At 41.1% G+C, this 26,322-nt stretch overlaps 1 protein-coding gene across 1 annotated transcript; it reads left to right on the top strand.

Annotated features, from left to right (window-relative positions):
• Positions 1-26,170, top strand: pard6b (par-6 partitioning defective 6 homolog beta (C. elegans)). The gene is made up of 4 exons (XM_061839945.1): positions 1-477; positions 4,637-4,859; positions 17,382-18,277; positions 25,263-26,170. The coding sequence occupies exons 1-4, from the start codon at positions 415-417 to the stop codon at positions 25,374-25,376; spliced, it is 1,296 nt and encodes a 431-aa protein (XP_061695929.1). The 5' UTR covers positions 1-414; the 3' UTR covers positions 25,377-26,170.
• The last annotated feature ends 152 nt before the right edge of the window (positions 26,171-26,322 follow it).

Below are 26,322 nucleotides of genomic sequence, written 5' to 3'. Positions count from 1 at the left end.
TTGAATTTAACACGTGGTCGTTTATTGTTGCGTTTTTTGTCCACCAGATGTCACTGTCAAGCAATACAACAAGATGGGGAAATGTCTTATTTTGAAGTCAGCCAGTATGATTTTTATTTTGAAGTGCCGCGCCTCACACCGAGGGAAGGAACAGAGTCCAACGAGGCGACAGGACCGGACAGTACAGTAGCCGCTACCAGGGCACCGATGTCCGGCTGTGGGTCAGCCAGTATGACGGGGAACAAGTTGAGGAGCTCCGGGGCTGCTCGACGGTAGCCAGTCGCCTTTCAGCGAACAACACGGACATTGACTCCGGCCGGGCTTTCCACCTCCCTCCCTCCCGCCCCCACTATCAGCATACCAAAGCGGACGAATTCGGTTCTTTCGGTCACGAGCGGAGGTCCGCGGCGAAACATGAACAAGAACCACCGAGTGCCGAGCAGCCGTTCTCTGAGTGCCGTGGAGGTGAAGAGTAAGGTGATTATCACAAGTTGGATCCATCTTTTCTGTTGTTGTTGTGTTTGTCGGTACACTCCGCTCGTCTATTCGAGGCTAATTTCGCTCAGCTACAGTTCTCGGAATCAAGTTGTTAATACAAATGAGCAAGTAGACTCTCGCACTAAGTTACCGCAGGGTGCTTGCTAACTCGCTAGCATGAAATGGTGGCAATAATCGGCCGAGATAAGTTTTTGTAAAGGCGCTCGCCTTAGTGACTAATGTCACCTGTCACTGGCTCTTCTTCCTCCTACCAAATATTGACTGAAAACCGAATTCAAGTGTATATTATGACGCGTTGACTTCAGCTAGAGGGTGTGTTTTTTTTTTTTTTTTTTGAAGGCGCCTCCAACATTCTAGTCAGTGAAGGGAGCTCAATTGGTTGTGGAGCGCACAGGTGTCTGTGGGCCCGCAGGCTGCTTGGCTCCTACCGCGGGAGGCGGCCTCACCTTGGGCTGGGGAGGGCCAACCTTGGTCGCTCTTTGCCTGGAGTGGGCAAACGTGTTGTGTTCAAGAGCCGCATTTGATTTTTAAAAACGGACGAACGGTTGAGGTTGATAGTTAAAAAAAAAAAAAAGTTACTGTACGAAAGGTTTTTGACTGGGCCCGCATTTTCCAGTCCATCGTGGCACTTTGACCTTTTCTCAACCCCAATTTACAAGTTTCTGATTTATTTTTTTTACTTGACAGATAATTTTAATTAATTTTCTGCTGATTCGCAGAGTCCCAATGTTTTTTTTTTTTTTCAGATGAAAAGGTTATTTTTGTGAAATGTATAAATCTGTTGAGAAAATTGTGTGTGTATCTGCGGGGCGAGGTTGTGATCAAGACCGGCCGCCAGCATCTATCCGCAAAGCTTGTCGTGAAATTAGTCACAGGTGTGATAGCGGAAAACGGCATTGCTATCTGTTTGCGTTAAATTTGGTGTTTTGTTTATAGTAGCAACAACATTTCGATTTCTGGCAGCATTTTGGCGGTATTTCATCGGTATTTTCACTCTGATGTGGACATTTCATAGAGAAGCATTCTGTTTACTACGGCATAGTTATAACTTATTGACAAGACAGTGGCGCCTTGGTTCTCGAACACAATCCGTCCCAGATGGCCGGTTGATAACCAAAAATGTTTGAAAACCAAAGCATGTTTTCCCATTACAATGAATAGAAAATGAAATAATGCGTTCCAAGCGAATTTTTTTTTTTTTTTAGCTTTTCCTGATAATAGCCTGCATAGTGGAAATACATTTATAGTTTAAATACTTTATATAATTAAATCATTTAAGAAATATATTTATTTTTTGCTTAAATTGTATGCTTTAGCCTAGTAGAGTATGCTAGGCTGGGAGTGCATGGCCGTATCTGTAGCGACTCGGCCCCCAGCCTTTTTTTATCAACAAAAGTGTAGAATAACTATCAAACAAGCAATAATAAAGGGGGAAAAAAACAAATTGTTTTTTATTTGCACAGAAAGTACGTAATGTAAAAAAAACAAAAACTTGTAACTTGAGTTAGGGTTAATGAAACAAAAGAAAAAAGCAATGTAAAACAACTCTTTGAAATGTTTTTAGTAGGGTAACTCGCCCCTTTTTCACAAAGAACGAATCTGTTTGTTTCTGCCGTCTTTTAAGCACTTTTCCGAAGTGGCTCATAACAACATCATTAAAATTTTGCAGTGCTCTGCAATATTCAGCTTTATTCGGGTCATGAAGTTCTACAAATTTATGGATGTCGTTCCATTTAGTGCAGATAGCTTTAATATCGACACTTGAGACATCCTTCCTGCCTTCAGCCTCATCAGACGACATCTCCTCCCTTCCTCGCCAACACTATCCCCAGCGAACAGCTCAACACTAACTTATTCACCTGTGGCACTGGTGCCACCAACTAAAAAGGTTGTCTGCATGTCTATATACATACATGCAAAAAAGAAACGTTATTCCCTTCCCTAACATTTATTGTTTTGTGTAAATTCTTGAAGCTGAGTTCAATTGCTTAATATTGTTTGAGTAAAGCATTACTTGGCATATTTGTTTGCCCATGTGTAACTTCACTTCTGTTTGTGCTCGAGACTTATTTAGGCCTCTATGGTGGATAATACTACAGTCTTGTTACGCTAACTTGCCAATTAATTTTATAACTTAATTACAAAGGCGTAATTCAGCACGTGTGGTGACGCTGTAGTCGTTGCAGACTTACTGTACATTGACTTAAAATATGACTGTTGACTTTCCTGGTGTATATTCTCTTAACCTCCTGTGTTGAGGCTGCACTTTGCTTTGGAATAATAAAAAAAAAGTCACAGAAAGCTACTTCAAGAGTTAAAACCAAGGTCTTGTGTGACTTCATGAATGACGGTTATTTGAACCAATAATTAATTTTTTTGACAACATAAGCGGCGTACCACACACCATTATCTCATTTATAGGAACTTGGACACTGTCACCTTCCTTAGCTACATTCTCTGTAATTGAAATCTGTAATCTCATAGTGTGTTATATGGCCCGTGCGGGTTGATTTTTAAAATCAACAACATAGCAGTGATGGTGCAACTGTTATTGCTCAAAGTGTATCATTATACACAGTATTTTGTCTACTGTAGAGCTCAGATGATAAACTGTGACTTTTTTCACCTTTTTTTTCCACTTTAAAGATGAGAATTATTTTTGGACTTTCCCAATCCCAGGAGTTTGTTCACATCTATTCTTTGTGTCTCTTGATTACACTAAAATCATGTTTACTCTTCATGTATTTTTCAATGAGGTGCATGTTGAAGTATTAACTGTTCTCCTTTTTATATGAAGTCAAACTTATTTTATATTTGTTAGCATAAACAACATACAAAAAGAACATCCAGCAATACTCACAGGCTTATTATTTCTGCACTTTGGGAACAATAACAATGGTCCTTTCCGACCTGTCAATCACTCGCACAATAATAGCCAGTCAGATAGCTGCATTGTCTTAACCCCTGACTTGACACGCCCCTCTCGCCATCTTGTCCCACAAGCAATGCTGATTATCAGTAACGTGCTCTTGGAAAAGTTAATGTTACGAAGAAAATGGTCCTCAGATGCGCTTGGGGAACGTGCAATTGTGATGAAAGATATCCTTTATTCATTTTCCAAAGCCTAAAACACAGTTGGCGAAGTGTTTACAACTGATTAAGGCTTGCGGAAGAGCGCACGTACAACTAAATATGGACAATATCAATAAAGACAAGGCTGTATGTTCGAAGTTAACGGAGGGAGAAGTATCTGAATTTGACTGAATTATTATCAGTGCATTATACATTGCAGGAGAACACCTTTCACTTTGTTAGTGTATCACTGACTTGCTGAAGGAAGTGTGTAATGTTTCATCCCGAAGAGTCGGATTAGGGATACGTGAATAGGCGATGTCATGCAAGAGAAATGTCTATTTGCCTATTTGTAACACATCAGACTTTTAAGACAGAGCACCGGGTTCCATTACGACCCAAGTCAAATGAATACACCCACTCACTTACAAAGACTGCAATGATTTTACTCATGATCTTTCCAAGTAAAAAGTACTCACCGTGCTTTACATGTGCAGTACGATTCCACTATTTTATCCTGTTGGATTTCAATAAGAAGTTCGTGAGGCGTCAAACTTTTTTACATCAATCTCCAACGTTTCGCTGTAACTCTGACATTGTGTCCTGCTCCATCCAAAATCTTAATTCTGTGTACATATCCTTTCGTAAAATAGTTGAGACCTCTCTGTAGAACTCTCTTGGACAAGTCTGACACATTTGGTAAAAAACATACCACAGTATTATCTGTAATACGCGATAATCGACTTCAAACATGTTATGTTGAATCGCCATTTTGGAAGCTTATGGGATATGGCTAAGTGGGCGGAGCTTAAGATCGCCATCGGAAATGTCCATTGGTGGAGTTGATCCTACATTGCTGACTACTTTTTCACGACATGTTTGATCAACTCTTCTCGCATCACACTACTGCGACCATCGAGCTAAGGCGTGCACACCACAGTGGGAAATGTGAAATATGTGGATCTGATATTTTATTTTGTGATTTTTGGGATATGCATCGATTTGCTAAATTGTCACATTTTAATGTATATTTTTGTTGTTTTTCTCGTTTTGTGCATCGTCAAAGTTCGGGGCAGAGTTTCGCCGGTTCTCTCTGGATCGTTCAAAGCCGGGCCGCTTTGATGAGTTCTACGGCCTTCTACAACACGTGCATCGCATTCCTAATGTGGATTTGCTGGTGGGCTACGCTGATGTGCACGGTGACCTGCTGCCCATCAACAATGACGACAACTACCACAAGGCCATCTCCACCGCCAGCCCCCTCCTCAGACTCTTCCTGCAGAGGAAAGGTAGGAAGAATGCTGGTAAAAAGGGGGACAAGTCCACCTGTTCACTGGGATCCAATTTCATGTTGAAATGTAGACCTGAGTCTTGAGTTGTAACTTTTGCAGTTTAACACTGGAAAACTATAGGCTTGAGAAGGTGAATGTTTATCAAAAAACAAAATGCGCTTTTGTTGCTCTTTTGCTGAAGCACTATTGATGGACCATGGAAGATAACAAAACAATCATGACACTCACAAGAGCATTGGTTGTGGAGATATCGGGAGGCATCTGCGTATGCCCAAACCTGAATGTGTGTGTGTGTGTGTGAGATATATATATATATATATATATATATATATATATATAAATACATTTAACTTTTGATTGGATTGGGATTCAGCCCGTTTATTCAGTTTGAGGTGTTGATATGGCATTTTTATTCAGCTTGGTCTTCTAAAATGATTATAATTGGAATGGAAGGCTCCATATAAACCAGGCTAATCTTGAAGTTTATTTATTTATTTTATTTCAGACCCAGGGGGATCTCTTTCAGAGTAAAGAGAAATAAGAGGAAATTTTAATCAAAGTAATACTCATTTAAAATAAAATAAAAAAATATAAGGGTGGCCTTTATTTTTCATAATTTTGAGGCATTAAAAAAACAATTTTTGTGATTCGATTTTTTGAAACTATATCGTCTTTATAAATTTGTTATACTGAGTGACTTGTGATCAATTGATTGGTGACCAGTCCAGTGTGGTGCACCTCTTGGCTATAGTCAGATGGGATTGGGATCCAGCACACCCAGACACCAATGAGGACAAGCACTACAGAAAATTGATGGATAGATGGAGTCACCTGTTCAATCCAGACTTAGGGTTTTGTTGGGTTGTCAGCGTGTTGTGTTTAAGCTGTGTCGCTGTGCCATATGACCCAATAGACGCTAAGCCACTTTGTCATGAAGGAGATTAGTGGGGGTCAGTGTGCTGCACTGCATGGGACTTTGTTTCAATTACACGCTCCAGACATCAGCACCACGCTGGGCCCCTGCTGCTGCAGCACAGACATACGCAAACACACGCATGCACATACGGTAAGTGCGCACATGCACACACACACTCTATACCACACACAAAAAATTGGGATGTATGCAGTTGTCAGTCACAAGCCATGCCTTGCTCGAATATATATATATATATATATAAAAGAAAACATTATTTGCTCATTACCTACATGGTATCAATAGTAGTTCCAGGAGAACATGTTTTTGGGGGGTATCAGACACCCAAAGCAGGTTGTGTTGAACTCATTGCAATGTATTAGTTTTTTTTTTTTAATAAGTTCTTAAGCAGGTTTTAAACACTACTTATTAGACTTTGACCCCCTTATGGGTGACCATGTACAGAATGGTTAGATGGATGTGAGAGGCTTTTATTGCAGAAGTGTAGACCTTAGACAAGCCTGCACCTTAGGGCATATGTGACTCTGCGATATTTATGGTGTTCTGCAATGAAAAGACATTTTTGTGTTGTCTGTGAGCCAGCATCAAGTCCTGGCACTGTAGGTTATTTTGGTAATATGTCTCGAGAGCTATGTTTAGTCTTCCCTTCTGCTCTCTTTTGGTGTGCAGATCTTTGGATGGATGTGTGCGCTCATGTATGTCTGTGTGCTTTATGTGTGATGATTTAAATAATGCCTCCAATATACTGTGTGTGGTGTGTTTCTGTGAATCTCTCTCTGGATGTGTGTGTGTGTATGTATGTACAGTGTGTATATATATATATATATATATATATATGTGTGTATGTATGTGTAGTTTGTATTATTGTTTTTTTTTTTGCTGTGCATTGGCATCGGTCCTCCTCGTTTTGATTAGTGTCATACAGCAAGTAGCAGCATGTTCTTTCAAAAACTGCTTTCAATGCACCCTGATACCACTCCGCCTGCATCGCTAAGCCAACCCCTTTACTCGTGAACAATGAGTCAGTCACTATTGTGCCAGCCATGAGGTGCCCACTGTTTACCTGTTGTCATGGGAGCAGTGAAGAGAGACACGTTTACAGATGGTTTCTAAAGTGGCGGAGAGGTTTTTCAATGTTTATACAGTAGGAGGTGCAAAGAATGGTGGAAACCCTACTGTCAACATTCTGACCTGATATTAAAAAGCTGTATTCCTCAAACAGCAGTTCTTAAGTATTTTATTTGGTAAATACAGTAGAAGAAGAATCATCATCTTTATTGTCATGAAGATGGATGCATGCATGCACACAAAATTTGTTCTCTGCATTTTACTCATCAGTTAACACACATACTAGTTAGACAAACACACTGGCTGAAGCGCCCGGGGAGCAATTCAGGCTATCACTGTCTTGCTCAAGGAGACCACAGCCGTGAGTCCCGGAGATGGTCTGATCAGGGTCTTGAACCTAGGTCCCCCACAGTGGAAGGCGGTGAGCTTCACCATTGGGCTATTGCATACATGGCAGTCACATTGAAAGAGAACCATCATTACCTAATTGTGTGGTATACTCTAAATGGGGCGGTGCAGTGGTGCAACTGTTTGGAGCGTTGGCTTCACAGTTCTGAGGACCGGGGTTCAAATCCCGGCTTTGCCTGTGTGGAGTTTACATGTTCTCCCCGTGCCTGCGTTGGTTTTTTCTGGGCACTCCAGTTTCCGGTTTTAATTGTAGACTCTAAATTGCCCCAAGGTGTGATTGTGAGTGCGACTGTTGTCTGTCTCTAAGTGGCCTGCGATTGGCTGGCATCCAGTTCAGGGTGTATGTTCACTATGGCGATGCCGAGTAAATATGATAATGGTTATCAGCCAATTTCGATCAGGATGGTTTTAAAATTGGCTATAAGTCTAAAAATGACAATGACGTTTTACTTTAATGTTCGCCTTCTGTCATTTGATTTTGATTATTTCTCCTGATATGAAACAAGCTTTGAAACATTTATATGCAGGATTTTTTTTCTCACTTTTATGTATTTTAGTTTAGACATACTGATGATGTAAAAGTGCTTTCCTTTTTTGAAACATGAAACAAATAAATTACCATTTAAACTGTTCAATATTTTAACATAATAAAATGAACCGTCAAACTGCACGGATCAACTAGTCCATTTGGTGTGGCAAGGCAGCTTTGGCAAAAAAAATTTGCTGTGTGGAAACGGATACCAATAAGTTTCCAACATGTTGGTAAATAACTACTTTTGCTACATTTACCCTAATTACAGTTAACACTATATTTCCCTGACTCTGAGGGAACATTTACACAAGAACTTTACAATAAAAACATGGGTTTTTATTTTTACAAAGTTCAGCGTATCAGCGTCAATGTTTTTAAAACAATCCCCTTTCACAGCGTGGCAAAACCACCAAGACTCAGTCATTTGGACACAATGCGATACGGTGTGCCAACTGCTTATCTTCCAGGTTTTATCCACTACTCAGCACATCAGAATTGGACTTCTGGGAGTATTGTCCTCATTGGTCAGAGTAAATGTACGATTTGTTGGAGAAGCAATTATCAAGCAACACAAAAACATGAAAAGACCCATTTTTCCCACATTAATTAATGAATGTGATTGTGTTTTTCATACAAATATTGATGATTGTGATTTTAATCCTGTCTTATGATAGACTACCATTTCTTCCGACTTGCGTACAAATTGAGGACACATCGCTCACGTATGAACTCTCCTAATCCGATGACCCCCCCTGTACTGTTATTTTACTGTCACAAACGGCTAAGTGTTCTCTTCTGGATGTTTTAACAATTGGCAACAGAATTGAATACATGTATATTCCGTTGCCAACTACAGGATTTGAAACAGAAAGGACTCAAATGTGCACGTTGGAATAGTCAGAAGTTGTGGTACTGTTCATGTAAATACTTAAATTGCTAGCGATGACTTCCCATCATACAGTGTGAGTTAGAATTTATAAGACTTTTAATTTTGTACAGTGAATCCCTAGCTTTCTGCTACCATAGACCAAATTGCGGTAGAGGCAAAATGTTTTGGTACACTTAGCAGTTTGATAGTAAACATCTAAATATATAGTTTATGAACCTAGTTGATTTCTACTGCTTGATACAAAAAGGTTGGAACTAATGTTGTCCCTTTCAATTTCTTTGGCATTTCATATATATTGGTGACTCAAGTTGATCAGAAAATAACTGTGTAACAGTTGGGTTGTTCTGTTGCCACCCTCCAGAATGAGCCGTTACTGTTTCCAGACCGTGATCCTTGTGGAGGTTGCTCACTTTTCATTTTCTGTTTGGGTGTGTGTGTTTGGTGGTTTTCGCAGTTTCAGTCTGTGAAAGGTACCAAGAAAGGTATGAGGAGGGACATGAATGTTTGCTTATCCCAGCTGGGTTTGCCTTGCTAATCACTAACCAATGAGTCATCCAGTCAAAGTAAGGGGACATATACAGTACAGTGGAGAAATGAGTTGTTGGACAAAGTCTAAATCTCCTTGCAAACACAGCACATGATTTATGCAATGTGTGAGCAAGTACCATGGTACTTCTGCAGTACCAAGGCAACTTTTTCCCATTCGAGCCTTCACACGAAAAGGTTTTTGAATGGGTCTGAAATATGTGTAACCTCTGCCTATTTGTGGTTCAAATAATTTGACACCAAATAACACCTAAAAAATACCACCTAAAAAAAAAAAAAAAAATCCTGATGACCAACATCATGACATTAATGTGCAGTAGCATAGTAGGTCCAAGTGTTCCTCAAAAACAAGGAAAGGGTTTTAGTCTAAAAAAGTAAAGTAAGTAAGTATAATATGTGTGGCACACGATGTCACACTCTTCAAACTGTACTTTGATGAACTGAATTGTCTTGAACTGCATTTGTATCATTGTACCATGATTCCTCGTGACATGCTACACGTTATATGTTAGGAAATAGTGGAGTCATAGCATCCCATCAAGGAATGTGTGGAGGAGGAACACGTTAGCAGAAGGGACAAAAGAATAGAATAAGAGAGCTTAAACATTATTAAGGTCAGTCTTAATGTATGACCCGTTATTGATGCGAGGCAAGTAATTAGACCTAACCCTTATCTAATCTAAGTGTGATTGGAATTAAACGGGAGAAGAGAGTGAGAGAGAGACATTAGACTACATTCCATATACTCTATGTGTGAAGGATATGAGGAATAGTATTAGTGAGAGGAATGCAAGTGAGGCCCGAGCTGGGGAGGGTGGGAGAGAAGAGAAAGGGTGGGGGGGAGAACAAGCGAGGGGCTGCATTTTGGGTGGAATGTGGTCAGTCTCAGATCAGTTTGGTTGCCCAGATTAGACTGGACAGCAGGTCAGACCGGACCCTCACTGTAGCGTGTGGCTGCGGCCAAAGGGGGTACTTACTGATCAAGATCGAGAGGGAGAAAGCACAGACCAAATGTTTTTGCTCCCCTCGCAGCAAGTATGAAGGGGGAGTGTGGCTTTCACAGGATATACACACATGCACGTATATAGTGGTACTTCTACTTACGAAATTAATCCGTGCCGGAAGTTGTTTCGTAACCCAAGTTTTTCGTAAGTAGAAGCGCATTTTACGTGTAAATAGCGTACTCCGTTCCAATTAGTTAGTTAAAGTACAAGTGAGTTCGTCATCTCCCTGGATTAGAAGTTGCTTAATCAGTTAACATCAGTGTTTGACTAGTTACCAGCCACTTCTCTTTCAACATTATTGGTTTGTGCGATTTGTCAGCCTCTGTAACACTTGGTGATAAAATGCTGTGGTCTACCATTGTTGTGTGACACACTCACGCATGTCCATATTACTATAATCTCTAACATGTTGAACATTCTACGTTAACAACATTGAAGGTATAAACAATTTCAAGACCCATTTTCAGGGTCCAAGGTGTCATCATATTAACCACTGGCAAAATCAACACCATTTTCACCGGGTTCCAGATGGATTTATTTTTTTATTTTTTATGTCCAATGCCCAAAAGCTCTAATTATGTAATCACATAAGAGTGATGGCTGTGATTGTGAATTAATGAGTGGTGCTATATTAAAAGCTGCCTAATGATCAGCACCATGGTTTCTTGCATTAAGGATTTAATAGAAAATTCATCAAACTCTCAGCAACTTGGCACCTCTTCCAGGTCATAACCATTTTTTGTGTTCCATTCTGTTCCCGTTTGGTCTCACTGCTCCTCCTCAAAGCTTCATCTTTCTACGAAACCCTTCTCCCTTATCAGCAGCATTTAAGGTGCTTTTTATCTGGGCTGTGCCAACGAGGTATTCTGTGCCGCACTAAGAATAGTAAACCAAAGGGAATGTAGTCCTTTTCAACGTTTATCACCTTTACACTCTTCATACCGGTCCTCGGTCAGCATTTGGTATTTTCGTTCCTCTGTCTCTCATGTCTTGTTTTGTACTTGCCCTGGTTTTTCTCATCTGCAGAATTTCAAACTGGCAGATATGTGCATGCGCACACGCACACCAGCGTTGTAACACTCTGTGTCAGGAACACCTCGGCACAGACTGTAGTGAGCATTCAGGCTTGTCATCAACAAACCAGACTTTTTCCAGAACACCACAACCTTTAACTTCTTGTCTTTGTATGTTTGTTTTTCTTAGCTCGTCATGAGTCATGTTTGGATATGTTGGACTACTTTCACGCACGTGCACAATTGAGCACACAATTGTATTGAATTATTCTCTTCAAATGCTAATGTCTATTTCCTACTTTGTTTCTTCATGTTTAGCCCAACTTTGCCCAACCAGTTAATTATGGTAAATTTCTATATGCACTCATGTCATTCCGTTGTCAAAAATCGCGAAGGGTACCAACATGACTAAACCGGTACCACTTTACTGAATGGACTGGAAAAGACCAGCACAATATTCACACTCACTTTGATTGGGGGGGGAGATAACACTACCTGATTCTAAACAGATGTAAAATGTAACTTCACTGTACTATTTTTTTCATACTTAGTACCTATAGATGCACGTTTTCATTCAGTTTCTTGAGATATAGGGTAGCATTACAGACACTCAATGTTTGCCCCTTCGAATTCCTCTTCAAACATCAATGTCTAGTGCTGTCATGTCAGTCTAGTGCTGTCCAGTTTGTGCAATCTGAAATGATCATGCTAATTGCTTCACTGCTACAATTTTTCAACTGATTGTATTGCAAGATGCAGGGGAATGTAAACGTTGCTATGTATATATACAGTATAAAGAAACAAGTCACAAGCAGCCAGTTCCAGTGACGTTACAGGGTACTTGCAGAACACCTGATTATATTGCAAAGGATGGCCCATCACTCCATTTGACAAGTGCACATTTAGAACTCTCCTGACAGCAAAATTAGCTAGTGTGGCATTGTACCATTTTGCTGGTGTCTTTTATAACCTCTTGAATGAGTCATTGCCCTACTCCTGGAGTAATTTTGGTTGGCCGACCACTCCCGGAAGGTTCGACACAGTTCTGTTTTTGCCATTTGTGTATAATGCCGCTTACAGTGGTTTGCTGGAGTCCCAAAGCTTTAGGCTTTATAACCTTTTGTGATTATTTTAGAAAGTGTCTGCATGTATGTGTTTGTGTTTGTTTATACACACACATGCACACACAGTGTGTGCAGAAAGTATTCTGAAATATTATATGGCACCCATTGGCTAAAGAATTTCTTTTTTTTTTCCTCATTAATGTACACACAGCACCCCATATTGATAGAAAAAACAGAATTGTTGACATTTTTGCAACTTTATTGAAAAAGAACAACTAAAATATCAAACAGCCATAAGTATTCAGACCCCTTTCTCAATATTTAGTAGAAGTACCCTTTTTGGATAATACAGACCTGAGTATTTTGGGTGAGTGATGCAACCAGTTTTTCCACACTTTTTGGATTGAGGATCCTCTGCCATTCCTCCATTTCTGTCAGGTTGGATGGTAAATGTTGGTGGACTGATGTTTTCAGGTTTCTCCTAAGATGCTCATGCAAGCTGAGCGTGATAGTGGACCAGAGTGGCTTCTTTTCCTCGGGCAAATTTCCCTCTTGACGTCCCTTTGTGTTAGGAAAGCATGTCCTTTTAATTCAGAGCAGAGTGGAATGACCAAGCTTGGCTGAACGCACACGTGACCCCGTGTTGTGGCTGTAGCTTATCATTTTCTCCCCAGTGCTTCAACTTCCGTTGTTCATCGCTGATTCCATTCAAACCCGCGAGGGAGTTCACAGGCTTCCAGCACAAAGTTTGAATACCTGACCTGTACACAACTATGACGAGCACACCACTTAGTTAGGTGTGGGTGGGCACTGGGACTGGGGTCAGCAAGCCGTGCCTGTTGCGCACCTTCAGGTGATGAGGCGGTTCTCAATGCTTAGCACAAAACCCCAATCCACCCACCTTCACCTTCAATTACACAGGCGAAGGCTGACATGTCCAACTTGATCTTAAACATGATGTTCAGCGTGACATCATTTTCGTCATATCCTCGTCTCACTTCAAATCTGCTTCCTGTGGTACAATTACAATCAAGAAGAAAGTAAAATGAATCCCTCCCTATTTGTGCTTTGCTATTCAAGAATTAATTTATTTGCATTTTTGTGTTCATTCTGTAACACCCTAATACGTTGCCTAAGTCCAGGTCAATGAAATTAATTAGTAATTGGTGTCAAGGTACATGATAATCCCTGCTAGATTCTTGAATCTTCTCTGTTTGATAAACCACTGAAATCCACAGTTATCTCTTTCACTAGTGCATTTTCTCCTGACACATTGTGTCCTTCCACTTTACTTTCTATTTATTATGCTTAGACACAACACTCTGTGAACAGCCAGCCTTCTTAGCTATGAACTATTTTAGCTTACCCATCTTATGGAGGGTATCAAAGATGGTCTAGCTAAAGCACAGAGTTAAGTCCGGTGTTTGATATGGTGTTAGGATGCTTTCAAAACAAGGAGAGCTCAAACTACTTAGAAATGAGCGTAGTAAAAAAATGACTATTCAATTAAATTTGAAAAAGATTGTAGGGTGAAAGTAGCTCCTGCCTTCTAGTGTGGGTGGCAAACTTGGACAAAATGAAATCCCAGTGTCTTGAGGGGTATCATCAGCTCATCAGCAACATATTGAGAGCGGGGGGAGAAAAACCATGATTTTGTAAATTTTTTGAACATTGAAATTGATTCAAATTTGATTCATGAACTGTGAACTAAACTACGACGTTGTTCATTTTTGGAGCAATGAACTGAACTTTTTTCGAACTAGTTTGTGACGAAAAAGAACTTTACCAACATTGACTTTACTTACATACAAGGTGCTTCAATGTTTTGCTTAGTGTAGTCGCTGTGTGACATATGGCCAGTATACTACCATCTGATCGATAAGTAAGTAATATTTTGAGTCATGCAGGTGAAAAACATGGCAAATTTGATCAGAAAGGAATAATGGGTGACTGGATTATTTACACAAACAGAAGAGGGTTTCGGACGTCACTTATACAAAATATTCCTTAGCTGCAGCCCCATATTCAATTCACTCATTAATCATCTTGTATTTTTTATTGTATAGTAACACCCCTGCTTCGGGTCCCTGTGTGATAAATCGCCCTTCAAAATTAGAAAATTGCTCCACAAATAAAGAAACTATTAGCAAAATTGCACCTCCTTAGAAAAAAAAGTCTGTATGTGCTACAGCATGTTTGTGACTGTCATTTGAATTTAAATCCATCCAATGATGTGTAATCCTAATTTTTGATAGCCGTTTAAGAGTATTTTTAAATTGAGTGTCACCATTCAAGTTGGAATGTTTCTAAAATAAACTAGGCCTTGTAGTTAAATATGCATACAGTGTGTGTGTGTGTGTGTGTGTGTATTTTATTTATTTTGTGGCATCTTGTAACACATTTGGTTTTATCGTTATAACCTATTCACTCAGGGAAACCAAGGGGAAAACATTTTTTGACAATTTTTCACATATTCTATAGCTTGTTAGTGACAAGTTGGTTAGCGCGAGAGGCTAACATACTACTGTAATTCCCGACAGAGCGCACCTGGTTACAAGCCTCACTCAGTACATTTGTAAAGGAAATACCATTTGGTATTTCATATTACATTACACACATTACATACATACCACCGCAGCTGTGCAAAAGCCGCAAGTGCCCACATTGAAACCCACATTGAAACGAGATATTTACAAAGATGGTACACAGAAAGTTTAACTCTAGAGCCGCCACGCTAACATTGGCACTGCACTAACGCTAGTGCCGCGCTAACAGAGCCGGTTTAAAAAAAAAAACATACCGGTAAAAATCGCTGAGACACGGCAGTAACCCGCCAGCGCAGCTCTAACGGGGCATGACCGGTAAAAGTCATTTCCTCGGCACATATATTACACCGGTCTCACTCTTACCTTTTCCGCTCAAGTGCCCCCTTGCGGCCATTAGCCGCATCACCGCATAAACCGCAGGGTTTAAAGCGTGTGACAAAAGTGGCGTCTTATAGGCTGGAAATTATGGTAAACTAAATCAGCACAAACCATTGCACTGAAATCCACCAAACACCAAAAACAGTGCAGTCAGCCCCTTATTGTCAGGTTTAGCCTTTTGCATTCCACATTCAGAGATGTGCACCATGAAAAGTTGCGTAGTGGTGCGATCAGATATGTAGCACCTGCATTAATACTCCCCAATGAACACCTACTTTTGCCTTTATTTTGCATATGGTCGCTTTACGGTGCTGTTGTTTTCCATTGAATTGCAGTAAAATAGAAGTAAATGAACGACAATGCTTAAAGCCTGACCTGAGAGATGGATGTTTGTCAGCCACCTGAATGGATGTCATCCAAGAAGACTTCAACACATGCATACGCTGATTGACACAGGCGGGTGTTGACGGAAGAGAGTGGAAGTTATCCAGATGTTAATATTTAGCTGCTGCTATTTTCCTTGTTAAGTAGTAGCGAGGGTACTTCCTGCCTTTTCCCACCCTTTCAACTACTCTGTTCTTTTGTCACCATAATGTGTTAAAGTGTACTGGATAAAAAGTCAAGAGGGACAAGATTATAAAATGTGTGGGGTGTTGCTGTTTCGTATGCATGATCCACTTGCAAAAATATTCAAGGAGTGTTTTCAACTACTGACAGCAGTCGACTGCATTTCAATGTAGCTTATTGACAAGTGACTCTTCCGACACTAAATCCAAACACTTCTTTAAGCCCTTATCCCCTTCAACAGCACAGAAACCGTAAATTTATCCCTAGTCTTGGTTGATCGCGATGGCGTGCCGACAAAAAAAAAAAAAAGACGTCAGCCGTATTTTTCTGACCCTTAGCTCACCGCGCAAGTGCAAACAATGAGAATGACTACAGCAAAACACGCTTGTCAGCGAGTTCACCCACTATTTTAAGTTTACGGCAAATACGACACTGACATTTCGCCAAAAAGCGAGCTGAGAATAAGAAAAGTGAACAAACTAAAATCCCAAATGGCCGCCCAGCGGTCACTTTTCACACATCAGAGTTCAACAGCGAAAGCTGCCACCGAAGTATCGTTCCGGGTTCGTCACATCATTGTGACAAGAAGTCCTTCCAACACGGAGAGATGTTAAAAGGGGCATAGCTGACTCGTTGTTTCGATCTTTTAAAAATAAGGTTAAATAAAAAAATATTATCTTCAAAAAAGCTCTACCGCTGTCAAAGAGTAAAGTTACATGGCGCTGTGAAGCCATGGCTGATGTGTGGAAGGACATCGGAGATTGTGAGTGTTTCTCACTGCAGTTGGACGAATCCAATGACGTGAGTGACACAGCCCAGGTGTGCATTTTCATTTGTTTGGTGTTTAGTGATCATCGTGAACACAGATAGTTACAAAAATGTTCATAGTTTGTTGTGTTGTGCAATATTGGCTCATGCAGTTATCCAAGGCACACAAACATACATTTACACATAAAGAATCCTCAATATACTTTAACATAAATATGTTTTGCATTTTTGTAATGGGGAGATCTTTGTGGGAAAAAAAAAAGACGCCCCACCGATCGCGAGAGGCTGGCTGCTTGAAAAGTAGATCTTGGGGTAAAAAAGTCTGGCCACCCCTGCTTTAGAAGAATGAGTCAAGTGAACCATCCAAATATTTACTTATTAAAGAAACTTACTCAAGTAGACTAACTCCTAATATCTGATTTTTATAACATTTAAAAAGCATGAACGTCAAATAAAATGAAAAAATATTGCATGGGAATCCACACCCACTCCAACTATTTCCGTTTTAAACTGTCCCAAAACCTAGCGCACATGCATTGTACCTTACGGAAACATTATTTATTTTTACACTTAAATAACTTGATAATAAAATCAATAAAAGTAGCAACTGCCATGATTGTAATGGAGTAAAAGTATCGATTGTTCTTCAAATAAATAAGTTAATGTAAATGACATGCAATGTAAACCAACGTTCAATAACAATTGCTTATTCGCTGTCCCTTCTTTCTGCTCTTATGTCACCTCTTGTCTGTCTTCCCGGTGGCCTTCCTCTTGTCACTTTCTACTGCCTTTTATTTCGCAGAGGAAGCAGACTATACAACCTTCGGTACCGATTCGCTGACGAGAAAGAAGAACACGGTTCTTTCGGCAGTTCTTCTCCGACCCGACCCCAACAGGAAAAAGCCCCCGGTTATCATCAGCCTCCCGAGGGACTTCCGCCCCGTCTCGTCCATCATCGACGTGGACATCCTGCCCGAGACGCACAGACGCGTACGCCTGTACAAGCACGGTCAGGAAAAGCCTCTGGGCTTCTACATTCGTGATGGCTCCAGCGTACGGGTCACGCCACAGGGCTTGGAGAAGGTCCCCGCCATATTTATTTCCCGGATGGTTCCCGGAGGCCTGGCAGAGAGCACCGGTCTCCTGGCAGTGAATGATGAGGTTCTGGAGGTGAATGGCATTGAGGTGGCTGGCAAGTCTCTCGACCAAGTGACTGATATGATGATCGCTAACAGCCACAACCTTATCATTACCGTGAAGCCGGCCAACCAGCGGAACAACGTCGTCCGGGGGGGAGGCACGGCTTCCGGTAGCTCAGGACGCTCCTCAGACAGTGGTGCCAGCTACTATGGTTACTCTTCCTCGGCCGGGCTCTCCGCAAGTACCTCCATGCCCTCGCACATCATCCAAAACTTCCCCGTCGGGGAGCTCGAGAGCGACGAGGATGACGAGGACCTTGTCATCGAGGCAGGGGGTGACATTGAGCCAATCAGCCGCACGCCGTCCAACTACAGCATGCCGCCGCTGCCTCGCTATGAGCCGCACCTTAACCTACGAGCTTCCGCCTCGCCATCGCCCCTTCCGGTCAACGGCACCGTGCTGGGCTGTGGGAGCAGCGGCTCACTGAACAAACCTGGATCCTCCACGCCGTCGCCTGACAGAGCCGCAAGGAGGCGGAGTCTCGAAGAGGATGGGACGGTAATAACACTGTAGACTGACTACGCATGTGCGGACACACATGCACACACACTAGTAGTCGTACTTCCATACACTCAGTACGTTTACATGAGGTCTGAAATTGAATAGGTGGGATCGAGCCCTGTTGTGACTAGCTGAAAATTCCACGTAATTGGCCCCCCCCACCCAAATAATTTTTAATTGCCTGCATTAATAGCTTATGTCGTAAATGTAGCACAAACTTTCATCCCAGAATACTTCAGTATATTTTCAAACTCTTCTTACATTAGAGAAAATAAACATCTTAAAGGTGAGTTGATTTCAATTCAAAGGAGCATGGGCCAAAGAAGCCCCCTAACATCCAGTACCAACCCAGGTAAACATGGCTCCTCAAGAACATACAATGCTCATCTCTCATCTGAAAGATATCACTGCAACATACTTCCTTGACACCAATTCCTATTTAGACAAGGATTTTGCAGCATTGTAGTGGCATCTTTGGGGGTTTCAAAAAGACCATAAAAAACAGAATACCGTATTTTCCGCACTATAAGGCGCACTGCATTATAAGGCACATAGAATAGACGCCACAGTAGAGGCTGGGGTTACGTTATGCGTCCATTAGATGGAGCTGCACCAAAGGCTCAATATTGATCCATATATAAGGCACACCGGAGTATAAGGCGCACCATCAGCTTTTGAGAAAATTAAAGGCTTTTAGGTGTGCCTTATAGTGTGGAAAATATGATAATTAAATTTGGAACGAGTGGACCAGGGATGACTGTAAATAGCAGCAGGTCAAAAAGTGAATAGGACCAGATCAAACTAAGATGTGAACATGTTGCAACTGAGAACTGGACAAGAACCTTCCCACTTCCCATAACAAACGGCAAACGTCGTTTGTATTTTATAATGTACCAAACACCCTGTCTAAAAAAGCATGTTAATTTCCCACCAACTATCATGATCTATTTTGAGACAGATTAAGTCAACCAGAAAAAGGCCACATCAGAGACTTAAACAGGACATTGCGCCAATAAATTGCTTGAAGTTACAACCTTGAATGACACCGCAAGTAGTGTATTTCACAGCGGTGGCAGTATGTGAGGCAAACTTGCATGTAAACGTACTGAGAGCCTTTGAGTGGGAGTCACGGACCAGCCGTCGACAGCACTGACTTTCATGGAGAAGCACAATGACATGTAAATATTAAATCTGGACATAAAGCCTATTTAAATATTTGTACGTCCCAACATTTACTCACACAACACCAGACCTGATACTCTAGTGTGCACGCATGTGCTATTGTGGTACAACGAAGGCCGCAGCCACAACACCCATACACTTAAAGGTGTGACAACGTGGACAAACCTTTGTCTAACTCCAGGTACTACACGTCTTTCCAAGTCTTCAGAAGCACTTGTTTCTTCTTTAAGCTTTCTCTACAGAGTAGAAGTGACCCCCAGCGTGCCCTCGTGTCCCACGAAAGTATGACCGTTTCCCCGGCAACAGACCCACGGACATGTACCATACAAAACATTTTTGTTTTAGCATGACAATCGTCCGCAAGAATTTTGCAGCGAATTGAATGACAAAGGCTGCCTTCTGCAATAATAATAGTAATAATTGTTTTTATTCAAGATTTTAACGAGTCTGGGCCTTTCAGCCTGATTTTTTTTTTTTTTATTTTATTTTATTTTTTTTTTAGATATGATAATGATTGCTTGATCAAGTGATTGAGTATAATAACGCACGTCAGCTACTGGCCTGTTAGAAATCTCCAGTACTCAGGCCTGTGTTTTTTTTTAATTTACATGGTACAGTGGAACCTTAAATATGACATATTCTGTATGAAATTAAATTAATTTTAATGTAAGTTCTCTCCTCACATATTTGACTCGACATAAAGTGGTGGTGTGTATTTACGTTTGTTTCCAACCTTGTTGATTCCAGTGACTTCACAGAGGAATGTTGTTAATAGCATTTTGGACAGATACATTTCAAAAGTGTGGATCAAACTGGTAACCCTTCATGTTAATCGGTACCCCAAAAGTAGCTCTAAATTTTCAAAAGAAAGATGGCGACCCCTGAACAAGTGGAAGCAGAGCCCAACATGTGGGGAAACAAGCAAAGGCCTAAGACCGAAAGCTTTTCTGTGACGCTACACACAAGTGCCCCATCGTGCAAATGAGCGCCCATACAGATTCAAAAATTAGTCACCAAACAAAACTGTTTGTCTACAAGCAATTAAAAAGCCTTCCAGCATGTCACCTTTTAGAATAATTCTTCATACAAGTGTAAAAAATGGTTATCGTGTCTTTCCTGTTTTCCACCACTATTCCTTTATATTGGATATGAAAAACAACAAAAAAACATTTAGTTGCCTTATTTTTATCTTCAGCAATTTATGATCACAGCCAATGTTCCCTCTAAGTTGTGCAACTGCGCATTTGCGCACTTGTCACACGCTCACCGCAGATGAAAAGAGATCCAGTGCGGTGAACTAAAGTGTGACGTATTTTATTCTATTTTTTTAGTTACGGCAGCACACTGCCTCTCACACCGAGCTGCGGCCCGGCCACACCGGGCCACACGCTCTACTTCATGGTTTACCTGACTCCGCCCCCTCCGCTCTTAAAGGGGTAATTACAGTTGGTGAGTAATGTTAAAATTCCAACTTGGCACAGTCTGATTAAGGATGATAGCACAGACGGTACAGTAGTCAAAAAGCTAATTCTGTATTTTACATATAGGAGGCAACATAGGATTAACCCTTAAACTGTTTGGGAGCATCGTTCACCTTTTAACATGCATTGCGAAAGATATTCTGCAAGCAATAAATCACTTTTACACCAAGAAAAACAGACGGGGATATCATTATGGGTTTAAAAAAAAAAAATTAAACAAAGTTGGAAGCGACATTTCAAATTTATAGTTCATAGTTGGCTTGGTTTGGTTAGCAATGTATTTTTTTGTTTGTTGACATATTCAGTGTAAGTTTGCAAAAACACAAAATTGTTCTTAAAAATGTTCTGATGGGAATGTAATCTGAACCTTTTAATGAGCCATGTAACGTCAATGGATGACCCTGATTGACCACAGTGCGTACGCCTGATGTTGCTCACGGTGGTCAAAGGGGGCGCTCACGGCCTTAGTGTGTTTGCTCAGACGTAAAAAATTCGAGGGAACATTGTTCACAACCAGGACAGACCCATGTTTTTGTCGCTAACTGTATTTCTGTATGGTCTGTCTTAATATTTCTCCTCGCTGGTTCCCTTTTGTGGTTTGATGACCACAGCGAAAAACAACACCAAAGAAAAAAAGACGTGTTAATCTTTCAAATGCTCATTGAGATTACGTCTTTTGCAGCATCACTCATGATGACAGTTGGACATATTTCTTACCTGAACATTCCAAAACATATTTTTTGGATGATTTTTAATTGTCTGTGCCTATTCCACAACAATCAGGGCCACTCTCTCTGTTGCATGTGTGGAAAAACTTTTTCCCCCCCTTTTGGTCTTCCCTCCCATGCTTCTTTTAACTTGGAACTTTGTATCGTAATTATATTTGGGTCATTTTCTAGCTGGTCCACAGTTCACCGGGACGTATTCTCGGCCATTTTTGATCCGGTTTTGTCGCTGTAAAGTCGTGACAGAAGCAGCAGACACGTTAACGGCATTCCATAATAAGTATTTGGCCCGGATGGAAACATTTGAAAGCAATACTGTAACACATTAACAACCTTGCTTGTCTCTGCGAGGCAGTTTTGACCCCAGCTAACAAAAATAAAATAGCAATGAGTCTGTTTTAAAGTGGTAAAATGATGTTTATGGTTTTTTGCACATCCTAACACTGTATCTGTATTATGAATTACATTTGACAAATGTCATTGTGTGCAATCTGACAGCTTCCCCTTGCTTACAATGTTTTTTTTTTTTTTTCTTTTCTGGATGTTCTGGCTCCCTCCCACATTTTAAAAGCATGCGCGTCAAGTTCATTGAAGACGCTAAAAGTGTGTTTGCCAACCTGTATTGAAGCAAAGCACATTTTGCTTTTGAAAACCTCAGAGCACCAAACAAATGTCAGATGAGGTTGATAATCCGTTCATTAGCATACTGTCTGTCCCGTCGGCCACCTAGTGAAAAAGTGCTTCATTTTTCTGCTTGTCACTATACATTGCTAGTGTAGATAAACACACCCAAAGTACATGAATCATAATCTCAATCAATCAGATCAATTAAATGGGGTTAGATCATTTAGTATCTCTGACAGCATGCTCATGTGCCAAAACAGTGGTTCAGAATCATCCATCCATTTTCAATGCCGCTTATCCTCACGAGGGTCACGGGGTGTGCTGGAGGCTATCCCAGCTGTCAACGGACAGGAGACGAGGTACACCCTGGACTGGTTGCCAGTCGATCGCAGGGCATATCAGGACGAACAGTCACACTCACAATCACACCTAGGAGCAATTTAGAGTGTCCGATTTTTGGGATGTGGGAGGAAACCGGAGTGCCCACCCAGAGAAAAACCCCGCAGGCACGCGGAGAACATGCAAACTACACACAGAGACAGGGATCGAACCCTGTACCTCAGAACTGTGAGGCCAACACTTTACCAGCGGATACACCGTGCCACCGGTTCAGTGCACTAAATGGTCTGAAGGTGTGAATTTGACTTTCTAGATATGCCCTGGCGGGATGTTGACTAAACTGGTAAAGAATTGGCCTCACAGTTCTGAGGACCCGGGTTCAATCCCAGCCCCGCCTGTGTGGAGTTTGCATGTTGTCCCCCGTGCCTGCTTGGGTTTTCTCCAGGTGGGCACTCCGGTTTCCTCCCACATCGCAAAAACATGTCACAATAATTGGACACTCTAAATTGCCCCTAGGTGTGGTTGTGAGTGCAACTGTTGTCTGTCTCCATGTCCCCTGCGAACCCCGGTTCAGGGTGCACCCTGCCTCCTGCCCATTGACACCTGGGATAAGGTCCAGCACTCCCCGCGACCCTCGTGAGGATAAGCGGCAAAAGAAAATAGATGGATGGATGGGTTGATAGATATGCCCTGCGATGCCTCCTATTCCCCCACCCTAATGTGAAAAACCTATGTTGAAAAATGAATGGCTGTTTGTCCTGCTCACACAAATTCACGCAAAGTTTCACAATTGCATAATGCTTCTCCTTATGATTGCAATCTAATGAGCCTGTCAGAACTGTGATTTCGTTCGACTGGAAAGACAAACTTTGGCCTTGTGGAGCAAAGTGGCTTACCGATGATGGGATCTGTTATTCCAACAGTTAAAAAAAAAAAAAAGATAAATTATTCTTTAACTGGACACTGGGATTGTAACTGCAGTGACACTTATTTATTCTTTAATCATGTCTATATCTGGAGTATATTCTTTCTTTGTATACTTTTTGACATTTTTTTTTGTAACCAGTACATTTTATTTGTGTATATTAGTGTTCTTTATTGATATTTTTGTTTCAGAAAATCTCACGGTAGATTCAAACACTGGAGATGTTTTACCTTAAACAACTCATATTTTTTTTATGATACTACACTGTCGTTTTCATACTGTGAATTCTTATTTTAAAGCAGAATATTTAGTTGTTTTTTTTTAAAAAAAAATGTGATTAGGCTGTGGCATTTGCTCACCAGATTAATGCAATGGCATGCATAGATTTGTAATGTCAGTATTTTCATATTGATGCTTTAAATGATGTATTTTTTAAATCGGTGAATACCTTTTTAAGATTCTACTGAAGCTGTACGAATACATAGATGTACGCCTGTAATTGTGGATTTGAGGAGATGAATAAAAATGTAATGTGTAGAAGCAGCTGTTGAGTGTCAAGTGTAAAGTTTGCATTCGTTTTGCTCAGATGCCACCGATATGGTGGGTTTCTGGCAGTATCTGTCGAATTTGGAACTGGAACTGATTATTTCAAATATTATATTCCTAATGTGTTCCAAATCGTTAAGATGAAAAAGTTCTGGACATGTCCCCAAAAAGAAATACAGTATTACCATTCTGCCAACAATTTTATGGCGCAATCTAGGGTACGTTCGAAAATTCATTTTCGAGGTCTTAGTGTGTGTCGTTCGCTATGACGTAGAATAAAAACTAGACTGTGCGCAGACCCCCTTCCACGTGGTAATTCAGCTTCATTTTCCAGTCAGGGCAAAACGTTGCTTTGGGTACTGTTTCACGTGAAAGTTGACGTCCTTTGATATCCTTACAATTGTACAACGTGAAACATACTATTGGAACACGTTAGGTTGAGCTTTTTTGTTGTCAATATGCTTGATTCTTGTTGCGCTGTTAGCTGTCAAAACCGTGCAGGCGGTCGCACGGAAGTATTTATTTCATTGGTGTGTTTCAGTTTAACATTCAGAATTAATGATTATAATTATGACTGTGGAAAATATATCATTACAATATTATGAAGGTCTGCACCTCCTATTACATATGTATGTGTCAATCTATCTTTTAAACCTTCCTGGGCATGCTGCAAATGTTTTACAGTATTCGTGTCTCTAGAGATCCAAAACATCCAAAGTATTTAGATTTCTCGCATCGTTTTCTATAACAATCTGTGTATTGTTTACCATGCTCTTTGCCCTGACCGGAAATCAGAGCCTGTTGACCATGGGGGAACCAATGCTGGCTGCAGAGTGCCCAGTCTAGTTGTTATTCTACGTCATTGGTCGTTCGGTTCTTCGGAGCGTCCCCCCGCCGCTCTGACTGAGGAGCCAAGACGAGAAGTTCACGGGCAAAACTGACACATTCAATATGGCGGACGCACCGAAGGAGCTCGTTTGCAAATTCATCGAAAAGGAGAGGACGTGGATGAACTCAGACAGCGCTGTTGTTTTGTCTTTAATGCCCGAGTTGCAAAGCACCCACGTTGCTATCCTCTTTGTCGAGACTTAATTCACAAAATAATCCATGAATTCCAATTTGTATAACATTTGGACCTTATTCCGTCGTTGTTCATGCAGGTAGTTGCTGTGATTTTCGACCACCAGAGGGCACTCAAGAGCAAAAACTGCGAATCTGTTCCGGCACAAATTCAAGAAAACATCCTGCTTCAGCCACAGCTCAGGGGAACTTGATTGTTTTGATAGAGGACTAAAGACATCAGAAACTGGTCCAATTTAACGAAAAATCTGAGAATTTGAAATGCTAATTTGTGATTAAAAAGCAGTTCCATTCATTTTCATTTCCTTTGCAGTTAGTGAAACCACGGTGAATCAGCGAGTTGGCCTCACAGTTCTGGGGTCCGGGGTTCGAATCCCGGCACCACCTGCGTGGAGTTTGCATGTTCTCCCCGTGCCTGCGTGGGTTTTCTCCGGGCACTCCGGTTTCCTCCCACATCCCCAAAAAACATGCAACATTAATTGGACATCCTAAATTGCCCCGAGGTGTAATTGTGAGTGCGACTGTTGTCCGTCTCCATGTGCCCTGTGATTTGCTAGCAGCCAGTTCAGGGTGCAGCCTGCCTCTTGCTCCGACGCGCCCCTGCAACTCTTGTGAGGAGAAGCAGCAAAGAAAATGGGCGGATGGATTTAACTTGGGGTACGTTCGTACTCTGCACGCCCTTGCCAATCCATTTAATAACCGCTACGTACATATTTTTTGCAGGATCTGCAATGAATTTCTAGAACGTATATCATTGTAGTTTTCCAGAATAAATCAATAACTATGTACAGAGTTGCACGAATGACGTGGGAATTTTATTTTGGCCACAGTATAGTTATGATGCACGCAAAGCCCTGATATATGACAACAAAGTAAGTGTAATTTGTGCACACAATACTAATGGGTAAGTTTGTGATCGTTCTGATTAACAGCGAAGCAAATAGCTCCCAGATATAATACACAAATGTTACAAGGCCTACATACCGTATACTGTACTGTACAATTCAATTTTAAAAAAATCTCCTTTTGGAATATTTGGTTTTACGTGCTTTTAATAGCTTTTTCTTTTGTTATTTTTGCGAATAAATACGACAGACCCGGGGATAAACGCGGAGGGGGGCATCAAAATGGAAAATCAAT

The sequence above is a fragment of the Syngnathoides biaculeatus genome, chromosome 2, assembly GCF_019802595.1.
Source record: "Syngnathoides biaculeatus isolate LvHL_M chromosome 2, ASM1980259v1, whole genome shotgun sequence".
NCBI classification, from domain to species: Eukaryota; Metazoa; Chordata; class Actinopteri; order Syngnathiformes; family Syngnathidae; genus Syngnathoides; species Syngnathoides biaculeatus.
The sequence above is the reverse complement of the archived record's forward strand: the minus strand, read 5'-3'. Positions and strand labels throughout refer to the sequence as shown.